The sequence below is a fragment of the Octopus sinensis genome, linkage group LG20 (genome assembly GCF_006345805.1).
Source record: "Octopus sinensis linkage group LG20, ASM634580v1, whole genome shotgun sequence".
NCBI classification, from domain to species: Eukaryota; Metazoa; Mollusca; class Cephalopoda; order Octopoda; family Octopodidae; genus Octopus; species Octopus sinensis.
This window is the reverse complement of record NC_043016.1, coordinates 20,492,188-20,505,030: the sequence shown is the minus strand read 5'-3', so window position 1 is coordinate 20,505,030 and position 12,843 is coordinate 20,492,188. Positions and strand designations below refer to the sequence as shown.

At 34.1% G+C, this 12,843-nt stretch overlaps 1 protein-coding gene across 4 annotated transcripts in view; it reads right to left on the bottom strand.

The window, feature by feature from the left end:
• LOC115222557 (probable tRNA(His) guanylyltransferase) overlaps positions 1-12,843 on the bottom strand; it is a 36,834-nt gene that overhangs the window by 5,549 nt on the left and 18,442 nt on the right. For all 4 annotated transcript variants that reach the window (XM_036511571.1, XM_029792830.2, XM_036511570.1 and 1 more), the window contains one exon: positions 11,492-11,599. In XM_036511571.1, coding sequence (XP_036367464.1) covers positions 11,492-11,599 — 108 coding nt within the window. The remainder of the gene's footprint in view (positions 1-11,491; positions 11,600-12,843) is intronic.

Genomic DNA, 12,843 nt, shown 5'->3' with positions numbered 1-12,843 from the left:
TTGTAACTAGTTTCATCTTAATTATCCTATTGCACAACCTAACAACTTTAATTACCTTCTCCGTCTATTTCTCAGTTAACAGCATGCCTACTCCACACTTATTGTCACCTATAACAGCTTGTATTGTTGTCTCTAACCAGTGAGGAGTTTGGTTGAAGATCCTTTCCATCTCACCCCTTCTGCACATTCACTCATATCTTTTATCACATCTACATTGATGGTTGCAGCCCCAAAGATTTGAAACCTGCAGAAAGAGGGCAAAGGCTGTTTGAATGTTAGTTCATTACTGTTTGATGACATCTGAACTTTTGAGGGATACAAAAAGTTGTGCAACAGTTTGCCAGCAGTTGGTAGATTTACACATCTGACTCTATTTATCTTCCCAATAATTTATTCATTCTTCAACACTCAATAAGCAGTAAGTATTCCTAATGCCATTAACATTATCAATGTTATGCATCTTTTTATTAGTGTCATTGGCAGGATACTGATATAGAGGGGCACAGTGGGGATACCTTCATCTGGTCTATGAGGTATCTCTTACTTCTTTATTGCCCACATGGGGCTAAACACAGAGGGGACAAACAAGGATAAACAAACAGATTAAGTCGATTATATCGACCCCAGTGCATAACTGGTACTTATTTAATCGACCCCGAAAGGATGAAAGGCAAAGTCGACCTCGACGGAATTTGAACTCAGAACGTAGCGGCAGACAAAATAACACTAAGCATATCACCCAGCGTGCTAACGTTTCTGCCATCTCGCCGCCTATGATCTCTGTGGTATACAGTCACAGAGGTTGGGAGTTGAGACTTTTATTAATCAGGGCAAAGTAGAAAGGACTCCCGGTATGGGTGATGGGATAGGATTGGGTGGGTGCATTGCAAGCAAGCACCAAACTTCCATGAGAGAGAAGAAATATTAATATTAAAGAGAACAGCAAACAAGCCCTAAACTTCTATGAGAGAGAAGAAATACTAGTTCCAAATTTTGGCACACGGCCAGCAATTTTGAAGTGGGGGTCAGTCAATTACATCGATCCCAGTGTTTAACAGGTACTTATTTTATCAACACTGAAAGGATGAAAGGTAAAGTCAACCTCAGCAGAATTTGAACTCAGAACATAAAGATGAATGAAATGTCACTAAGCATTTTGTCCGGCATACTAACAATTCTGTCACATTGCAAACTTCAAGAGAAGAAATCATCATTATTTAACGTCCGTTTTCCATGCTAGCATGGGTTGGACGGTTCGACTGGGGTCTGGTAAGCCATGGAGGCTGCACCAGGCTCTAGTCTGATCTGGCAGTGTTTCTACAGCTGGATGCCCTTCCTAACGCCAACCACTCCGTGAGTTTAGTGGGTATTTTTTTTTTACTTGCCACTGGCACAGGAGCCAGAGCAGGCTGGCAAACGGCCACGATCGGTTGGTGCTTTTACGTGTCACCGACACGGATGCCAGTCAGGCGACGCTAGTATCTGCCACGTTCAGACGGTGCTAATATTAATATCAAAGAGAACAGGATCATATTAAAGTTAAAGAGAAAGCAGCAGTAACACATTAGAATGCAAAGTAGTGAATGAACATGATAAAAATGAAAAGATTAGAAAATAAGAGATTTGGTGCTTATCTTGACTTTGTTGTTGTTTTTTTTTCTTTTTAATCATATATGAATGTCTGATTAGAATAGAGTGCCCAAATTGATAAACTTCATAGGACTTGTAGCATATAAAAGGAAAAATTAGATATTTTTCTAAAGTAAAAGTAAATGGTTACCAAAATGCTGTGACCTTTTTTTCTATCTAAATTTATTAGTAAAATTATTATATTGTTGTATATGTTCTGATTGTTAACTTTTCGAATCAAGGTCAACTAAATTTTCCTCCCACTACATTTGTAGATGTGTTCTTATGATTATTGACCCTTTTGATACCAACCTACCTAAAAACTATTCTTGATTCCATGATATAAACTTTTTTTTAAACTAACCTAAATTAAATCTTCCATCAAAATTTCATGTTAATTCATTCTCTAAACACCAGCTTAACAATGTCAGAAGTTATTTTGCTAAATTTTTCATTATTTTCAAAATTAAATGGAAAAAAAAAAAGGTCAGTAATTCTATTTCATATAAGGAATAGATTAGTGCTCATGGTTTATCTAATTTTATGGATGTTTATTTTGATGAAATATGTTTAACCCTTTTGTTACCAATCCGGCTGAATCCAGCTCTGGCTCTGAATACAAATGTCTTGTTTTCATAAGTTTTGTATTAAAATCTTCCACCAAAACTTAGTCACAATTTATGTTCCTAACACTAGCTTAATTATGACTAAGTTACTTTACTAAATTCTTTATTATATTTAAAGCAATTGAAAGAAACACAGACCATCTCAAAATAAATACAGTAACGAAAGAGTTAAGGCAACAAAATGAATCAATTCTATCAAGTTGTACACAGGTTGCTAATTAAGAGAAATCACTGAAGAATTACAAAAAGCCAACATGTTTATATATAAATGGCTGTTGTGTTACTAATCAACTGGATGGTCTTTTTTTTGTGAAACGGTTAGAATTTTGCTGTTGAACAGTAACTATGACATTTCTTTTATCTGAGAATGGTAATGCAACTCAGAAAGAACTAAATCTTTTAACGTCTGTTCTCAAGTTACACTATAATCGAAAAAAATAAGACAAACAATTTTCAGATAAATTTACTGAGATAAGCAAATGTGACTGATCTTTTCGGTTTGAACGGCAGTTTTTAACATAATTTCTAGGTAACTAAAAAATTTTAAACTTCGTATACTGGTAGAATGTGTTTATAAAACATCTTTTTCTCTTGGCTTTATTGAGAAAATTCTATAGTTTGTAAGATATTTGTTGTTTTTTTTCTTCAATTTATGCAATTTCAACCAATCACTGATGTCTATTGAGGTAAAAAAAACCATTCTGTGCCGTATGAATATGTCCCTCGTTTAAGAAACAGATTGGGTTTATTTACCTTTCTGAAGGAAAAAAGATACCTGTCCCCCCACCCCTACCCCTAACTAACCCTAACCCTAAAACAGATCGAAATGCAATAGATTGATACTAGGGTCATAATTATGGGTGACAATTTCATATGACACCGCTAGAAAAAACTGCCATTCAAACCAAAAAGATCCAATCTGACTTCATTATATACACAATAAATATTTGCAGTAGAAACTGAAGTTAGTTCTATAATAGTTGCTTGTTGCTAGTCAACAATGAATAGCTGCACCAGCTAATCTTCAATTTCAAATGTTTTTATAGAGATTTTGAATAATTCACAGCTGTATCTTAATTCATAACACTGTTAGCTAATCCACAACACTTTCATGTAACTCATAGTTTCTTAAATTAATACATGGCTACAACTAACTTATGCTGATATTAAATAATCCACAAGAAGTCTATGCACCACATGGGCAATATTGGTCCTGTTTAATAGATAATTACACTAGCTAAGGTATAGTTATACAAATTACTCTTAAGCAACTAATCTACATCTGTTGTGAAGACAAGAAGAATTTTATACACAACCCGTGCTAGCGCGGAAAACGGACGTTAAACGATGATGATGATGATGATGATGATTATGACCTCAGTAGACACTTGTGATGTCATGATGTCACTTTAAAGATCATTTTAGAAAAAATTTCGTCTACCAAAGATGGCAGAAAATAATCTTGTTGAAAGAGACAAGAAATCTTCACCATCTCTCTTGCAAGAAGTATATTATGATATCATATTAATTGCTTTTGACTTTCATTCATTTGTGTTACTTTCAGCTTTAAACTACTGGAATATTTTAAGGGAGTTTGGTTGTGATACTGGATATAACAAACAAGATGTGCCTATAATACCTGACACCAATTTATATTTGCCTTTTAAATTCAAACCACATATCACATGTTCAACCATAACTGTATTACAAAGATATGTTGACAGTTTAAAGGTGTACTTTTTCATAGCATTTATTATAACAACTATCATCACCTTTATTCCATATTTTATTCCAAAGGAATATAGATTTCGAAAAGCAATTGCTCTCACAGTTATTAAATATTCACTTTATGTAGCACTTATAATTCTGCTATGTTGGTCACATTGGAGTTAAGGAAAATAAAAATTCAGTGCAAATTAATAATTCTTTAGAAATGTTATTAGATAATATCTAAAAGAATGCAAAGAAAAAACAGAAATTAGCTCTGGATTTAACTGTACAAGACTTCTTGAAATGAATTATTAAGTATCTTCTTTATATGCTTCATTAAGAATAATTAAAAGAATAGTAAATACTCAAATGTTGTTAACTGTTTTCAATTGAGGAAACATTTATCAGTCTAAAAACATTGTTTTACGCATCACTTAAAATCATCCATTCAAAATAATAGCATTATATCATACTAGACAGTGTAGACTAATAATTGCTTTCTTTTAGTAACAGTTGTATGCTCCTAATTAATTACTAAGCAGCTTTCTTCATTATAGTAGAGATATCAACTAACCAGCAATAACATCAATTGTGTGTGTGAGTATGTGATATAAATGAACTGTGGCAGAGGTCCAAATCAAGACAAGTGTGACTGCATTACTCAGACTATCCTGACCAAGATGAAGTCGCTTTGCTCAGCTTCTTAGCAACTCTTCTTATAGAATGTCACTGAAACAGCTTTTGCCAATTCCTTCCCTTTCAATACCATACAGACAGTATCATTTACAAGCCTCTAACCTAAATAGAAAGAGCTACAAATGGTATGATACTACAATGTTAGTGCCCTTCTGAGCAGTCGTTAAATGTGGTTCTACAGCTGTAATGAAAGCAATCTATCTAGGTCACAACTCTCTGGCAACTGTTCAAAATAGAACTCTGAATAAAATTCTACACAGGGAAACACAAACTTGGCAGGTTGTAGAGAAGACAAACCTCACGGGAAGAGAATTACATATGAATAAAATTCTACATGAAAACATGTGGACTCAGTAAGCTGAAATGAAAGCAAACTATACAGGAAAGCAATAACTCTAAATAACAACTATATACTGGAAGGCAATAATTCTAAATAAAAACTAAGTGTAGATGGGATGTTTTTATTTTGGTTAGAAAGCCTCTCTTATGAGGATGGCATGATAAAATGCACTCAATCCATGCGAAAGTGGTTTGTGATAAGAAGGGCACCTAGCTTTAAAAAAAAGGAAAAATGTGTAGAAACAACAATCAAATATAGTTGAAAGCTCTATTTGCATATACAGAGTTACACCTTGTTAAGGCTGCAAGAGTAAATAGGGTAGACAAATTGTTGGCAGAAAATTAAATATTCAGAGAAAGTGACAGACTAATTAAGTATAGATTAGTTGTCATAAGCAAAGCAACAGCAACAGTGATCTCTGCGTACACACCACAACCAAGACTGACAGATGAACAAAAGAACCAATTATTTAAGACCTTTTTTAAATTATCTAAATAACGGATGTCAGTTACCCCTTTATCATGGCTCATGACTTCAATGAACAAACAAAACATCATGAAAGCTAAACTGATATACATGGAAGCTACAGTTATGACATGGAATGAAGAGAAACGAAGGCCCTAGAACAGGGTTTCTCGACCACTTTTTACCTGTGGATCCCTTTGATTCCTATTTTATAACAACTAAATTCTATGGAAAATGAATGTTTACAAATAAAATGAGTCATAAATAAACATGGACATATTTATTAAAAGAAGACAGTACTTTAGTGCTACTTTATTTAATGCGAGCCTTGTGGTTGATACTGCTCTTCTAGTTTTGCAATATTTGGCTCCACCAATGTCAATGATAATCAAAGATCACCTCTTTCTACAATGTCAAGTCGAAAGTAAGTTAGTGACACAGCTGAAACCAGACTCAACAAGGTAAGATGAAAGAAAAGCAGTAAAGGACAACTGCACTTTCTCCCAGGGTAATAGATACTTTGTAGTAGTGTCATTACTTTTCCATATGTTATGTTCCTCATCTTTAAATCTTGCCTGAGATATTTCATCATTCTGCAATTCAATGAGCTTCTCCTGCAAACATATCTATATCAGCAACATTAACTTCAAAAGGAAGTGTCACCCAACGTGGTTTATTTAACTTCAGTAGGTCACTAAACTGAGCTTGCATATCAACAACATGCAGATTACTGTTAATTGATTCCAAACTAAGAAACTAATAATACACAATTTACAATATTCATTTTCTAAAGAAGTACTTTCCCTAGAAAAAGCATTAATAGCTCCTTTGGAGGATATGAGACCTGAGCTTTCTCCTTGAAGCTGTTTATTAACTCTTTCGTTACCAACCCAGCTGAAACCGGCTCTGGCTCTGAGTACAAATGTCTTGTTTTTATAAGTCACAATTTATGTTCATAACACTAGCTTAATGATAAGTAAGTTATTTTACTAAAGTCTTTGTTATATTTAAAGTAATTGAAAGAAACACAATGCATCCCAAAATAAATACAGTAACGAAAGGGTTAAACAAATTAATTTTATCAAATATATCTGATAAATAAAATATATCACATTTAGCTGCAACCATCTGTTGGCCAAGATTGTTGTGAGCTAGAAATGAAACAATAATGTCCCAAAATGCAACAAAACTCTGTAAACAATTACCTTTTGATAACCATCTCACCTCTGTGTGAGTTACAGGGCAAACTCTTCATTTTGATAACAGAATTCATGAAATATGTCTTGTAAAGAATTTCATTTAATATATTTAAGTGCTTGAGAAGACTCATCAAGCCAAGTGAAATCATAGTTGTAGCCAGTACTGGTAACACATAACAGCTTCTGTGCGGGTGATATATAAAAGCACTCATGCTAGTTACACGTAAAAAGCACACATTACACTCTTGGAGTAGTTGGCATTAGGAAGGACATCCAGCCATAAAAACCAAACCAAATTCAGACTGGAACTTGGTGTAGTTCTCTGGCTTAACAGTTCTAGTCAAGCCGTCCAACCCATGCCGGCACAGAAATCAGACGTTAAATGATGATGATAATGATGAACTTTTATTACAATACTAAGAGTATCTTGAAGACATCCACTTAATTGTTTTGCAACTAAGCGTTGCCAGGGTATTACATAGCACATGTAAAATCCTTCAGGCACAGCATTTTTCAAATATGCAATAAAACCCTTTATTCTGCTAATCATGGATGGAACACTGTCATTAGCACAATAAAATTTCTAAGGGAAATATTTTTCTTGAAATAGGTTATAACTTTTTTGAAAATTGTTTTGCCTTTAGTGTCTATTTTAAGATGCCTGGCAAAATTCATAACTTTTTTATTCTTCACAATTCTCAGAAAATTTTTGTGAATTTGTCTTCTATACACAGGTGTTCATAAGATTATGCAAAAGAAAACAAAATTTTTTGTGTGATTTAAGGGCAACTTAGCAGTTGTTCTTAGCACATCCCACAACCATCTTCCTTGTTTCTTTGTCACTCTGATATGTATTGATGTTTTTAAATATTTTTCTCCCTGTAAAAACATACAATGGAATGATGATGCACCCAAGAGTGGTCCATTAAGCAAAAAACTCAGACTGTCCATAATTTAAACTCTATTTAAAAAAATATTTGGAAAAAGTGAACATTTTAGGATTTGCTTTTTTTAAAAAAAATTTATTTTTTCCATAATCATATGAATTCCCATCTGTAGAACACAAATTCACAAAAATTTTCTGAAATATCCAAAAAAATAGAAACAGAGGTGACTCCAGGTCATCAGTGTCAATTGGGCTCATCACAGATTTTGTCACTCAGGCTCATCACAGATTTCACAAAATAAATGCCTGCTCAAAGAATTTCACATTTTTCTGCACCAAATGGTTTATTTTTTTATACCTAACATTATGTCTTTCTCCATTTCTAAGTTAAGGGTAAAAATAAAGCAACCCTGCAAAACACAACTGACGCACAGAATAACAGCAGAGTGCACAACAAACATCAGCGATCTGACCGTCGCCTGTACTCTTGACAAGAGACACCAGTTAGTCTTTTACACCTACTAAGCTCGTTCTTATTAGCCCGATTTGCTGGATAATTTTTCGTTACTTAAAGAATATTGTAGAACAGAAACTTTTCATAGATTGGAATTTAAGTCCTAATCTGTATAGAAATTTATTATTTCAAGAAAACACTGAATTTGAATTACTTAAATTTTTTACGATTATAGATTACAACTTGTGCTGAAACTCTGAGCTAGAATCAGGTGTCAAAGAGAATGTCTGTTACGAATGATATTTTTTGACACAATGCACCTCTATGATGACCACCAGATGCTGAACAAAGATAAATGGACTGCGACCAGGCTCAATGAAAGGAGCCCGAGTTATTGGCTGCTATTACATACTTGAAGTCAGTGTTGGCAGAAATTAAATCAGCTTGCAAGTTTATAAACCCTCAGCCAATAATTATCTGACACTTGAAGTTTTCTTCATAATAGATACCTAAATAGTTTGCCTACATTTGAATATAATTCCTTAATTTTAAAAGGTAAACAAATAGACATGAACAAAAAGGGTGCTGATCATGAGACCAAATGCAAGTAGACAAATGTGATTAAGCTTCACTGACGAAATAGCCAAAACTTTGAATTTTGAAACATCTTTTGGGAAAATAATGTGAAAAATGACCTTAAAAGACATTTACTTATGGCTTTGAAATGGAATTTAAAATAACATGTCTACTTTTACTATGCTATGTCAATGAAATGGGATATGGTGTGCAATTTCAAGTACAAAATAAAAATACAAAAATACAATACTGAAGACAGCATAAATAAAATGTTTATTATGGAGTACTTCCATTCTTGAAATTCTCTCATTATTTAAAAATTTTCTTTTTGATACAAATCAAAATCAAATGATAGAAAAACTGAATTATATGTTAATAGTATGAAAGGAAATAAGTAAGTGCACAAGTTTATAAAAATTCATCTTGTAAATCATTTGGTATTCTTTTACTTGTTTCAGTCATTAGATTATGGCTACGAATCAACCCCAGTACTTATTTTTCACAAGCATTGAAGTGCGAAGCACTCCTCATGACCATAGGTCCATGAGATGGTCGTGACCTGTAAACAGTTTTGAGCAGGAACCAGAAAAAGAAGTATGAACACGCAATGCATATGTGCACACATGATTCATAAAATTGAAGAGAAGAATGAAAACGCAATGCACATCTCACATCTTGTTTTATTTTTCTGTTTTAATTAGGTGGATAACACCATGTTTCTATATCTGTCACCTTGATTATTTTCCGCATTAATGGAGAAAAATATCAGTGGAGAAGAATAGGGAAAAAATGAAAGAATTGTTTATATTGACAAAGGAAATCTCCATTTCTATGCAACTACACTGCTAGCTACTGGAAATGTCAGAGTGAAGTTAGAAAATAGTCTGAAAACTAAAGGCTACATAAGATGACAATACTATTCTTATATATAGAAACAATGGCAATTATTAAAGATTCACGATAAAAAAGACTCGACTGTCCTATGAACTTCTGAAGCAACTTAATGTATATCAATTAGAAAGTTCTATAAAATAATACATTTGTTTGTTTATATTTCATAATTTTTACACCCTTGTAAACACATATATGTTCTTATTACTGACCTGACACTTACTAACTACTGTTCCCATAGTTTCTGACATTTTAAGTGAACCATTTCAGTTTCTCGTAATTCTCTGAAAATAGTAGATGAATTTTCACAGAATCCCAGATGCAGAATCTGTGTGTTTTTGTAGGGGACTTGAGGTGCAGTAATTTTAACAATTACAAACAGCAAGAGAATATTTATATATTTATATTGTCAAGTGGGGTGTCATGTAATATTCTCAATTTTTTGCCTGTCCATTATTCATTAAGATTGCAGCAGGTATTAATGATATTCTAACTTTAAATTCATCTGGTGGTGATCATTTCTCATCCCTCATAACTGTGTATATTTTTCATAAATTGAAAAATTTCAATTCAACTATTAAATCTACCAACCTGTCAGCAGTTGTTGGATTTATAATTGTTCCCACTGCCAACTTATGTCACATTAATGATACTTTTATCAAATCTGGTGTTCTTAAAACAGCTGAACAGTAAAGATTAAAAAGTTATTGCTCTGGCAACGATCTCACTCGTATGGTACTCTTAGCGCTCCACTAGCAACAGATGCCAGTCACCGAGTTTGATTTGTGATGACTTTCAAAAAAAGGTCCGGATCAACTTACAACTGTTCTTTCAGTTCATAATACAGTTGGACTACTTTTGATCTTTTGTAAGCAGGTAAGGCACAAATTTGGCTGCAACTCTTTTCATTTGCAATTCCTCACCTGAAATGAGGCAGGAGTTTTAGGACACACCATTCATATCAACAAGTTTGTTAATTGTTTGGTGATGGTCCTCCAAGATAAGTTCTTAAATTTTCATGATGTTTTTGTTCATTGGGGGTGAAGTGGGTGTCAACACTCATCCTGAACAAGGTCAGTCTTCAAGTGACAAGTAACCATTTCTAAAGTGTGGAAACCACTCATAAACATGTGTTTTGTTCATAGCGGTGTTCTTGTAAGCTGTTTGAGCATGACAACTGTTTTGGCTACCATTTTCCCCAGCAGAAAACAGAATTTCATGGAAACACATTGTTCATTTGTTTCAGCCATCGCAAAAATCAATGAACATGGGAGAAGCACTGCAAAAAGACGCACCAAGTGCAGTAAGACTTCACCTGATGCTGCCAGCTGGCAGACTGATGCCTGAGGGTCACATCAAGTGGCTTCTATCAGCAGAAGCCTGAAATACAATTGGTTTGTCCCACAGAAAACTTTTCCAGTTGCTTTTGGATACCCTCTTGTATATTGTATTCCTACAACTATTTTGTAAGTAAACAAACCACTTTATCTCATATGCTATATTATTTTCACAGAACATAATAAAAAAGTAAATTTTACAATGTTAATCACATAAACTTTGCTTTAAAATGTTTTTAAAACCACATTCCTCTTATTTTCCCTAGAATAATTATTCTGATAGGGCTTAAAATAAATGGATATATGTTTCTCAAATAAACTCCATTTTAAAACAGTAGTTTTTTTTTTACCAAAATAGTTATTCTGCTGTAGATTCAAAAAACAAACAAAATAAAGATAAACTGATATATTACAATATGTTTCTTTAAAAAAAAATTCCTTTTAAAACTGTAAATAGATATTTTACAAAGAAATATTTCAAAATTTCATGTTCAGAATATTCAGTCTTTCAAATTTTCAATATTCTGATTTTCAGGTCATTTGATTTTGCTTTTTCACATATCACCATATGACCCAAACTTGAATTAAAGTTATATATTACTTTTATAAAATATTAAAAACAAAAAGAGCAAATAAATGACATTGCAAAATGGAAAAAGAATAGAAATAAAAATTACTTTACCTTCTGCCGGATGAGAATTGTACCTTTTCTATATATTTCAGGAAGGTTGTTGTAATTTATATTAAACTCTGTGAATAACATCTCATTCTTGTCACTTGAAAGAGTTCCCTGGAACATATAATGAAATAATTGATTTAATAACTCAAACTTTAAGTTGGAGAAGAGGCATTACCTAATGGTTAATAAGTTAACTTAAGGCGGTGAGCTGGCAGAAACGTTAGCACACTGGGTGAAATGCTTAGCAGTATTTTGTCTGCTGTTACATTCTGAGTTCAAATTCCACCAAGGTTGACTTTGCCTTTCATCCTTTCGGGGTTGATAAATTAGGTCCCAGTTACACACTGGGGTTGATGTAATCGACTTAATCCGTTTGTCTGTCCTTGTTTGTCCCCTCTGTGTTTAGCCCCTTGTAGGTAATAAAGAAACATGTATTTCGTCTGTCGTTACGTTCTGAGTTCAAATTCCTCTGAGGTGGACTTTGCCTTTCATCCTTTCGGGGTTGATAAATTAGGTACCAGTTACACACTGGGGTTGATGTAATCGACTTAATCCGTTTGTCTGTCCTTGTTTGTCCCCTCTGTGTTTAGCCCCTTGTAGGTAATAAAGAAACATGTATTTCGTCTGTCGTTACGTTCTGAGTTCAAATTCCTCTGAGGTGGACTTTGCCTTTCATCCTTTCGGGGTTGATAAATTAGGTACCAGTTACGCACTGGGGTTGATGTAATCGACTTAATCCGTTTGTCTGTCCTTGTTTGTCCCCTCTGTGTTTAGCCCCTTGTGGGTAGTAAAGAAATAGGTTAATAAGTTAACTTCATTGCTACAGGTTCGATTCACTGCCCAGCACATTAACACAAGCTTCAGGTTAGTCCTTGTCTTGTGAGTAAAATTCAGTAGATAGAAAGTACGGAAACCCATTAGACCATATGTTTTTTGGAGTTAGATTTATTTCATTACTAGATTTAATGCCGCCACTACCAAGTAGACTTTGAATATTCTAATTGGGAACTACTTTGTTGTGGTGGAAGCACTCCGTCGGTTACGACGACGAGGGTCCCGGTTGATCCGAATCAACGGAACAGCCTGCTCGTGAAATTAACGTGCAAGTGGCTGAGCACTCCACAGACCCGTGTACCCTTAATGTAGTTCTCGGGGATATTCAGCGTGACACAGAGAGTGACAAGGCGGGCCCTTTGAAATACAGGTACAACAGAAACAGGAAGTAAGAGTGAGAGAAAGTTGTGGTGAAAGAGTACAGCAGGGATCACCACCATCCCCTGCCGGAGCCTCGTGGACCTTTAGGTGTTTTCGCTCAATAAACACTCACAACGCCCGGTCTGGGAATCGAAACCGTG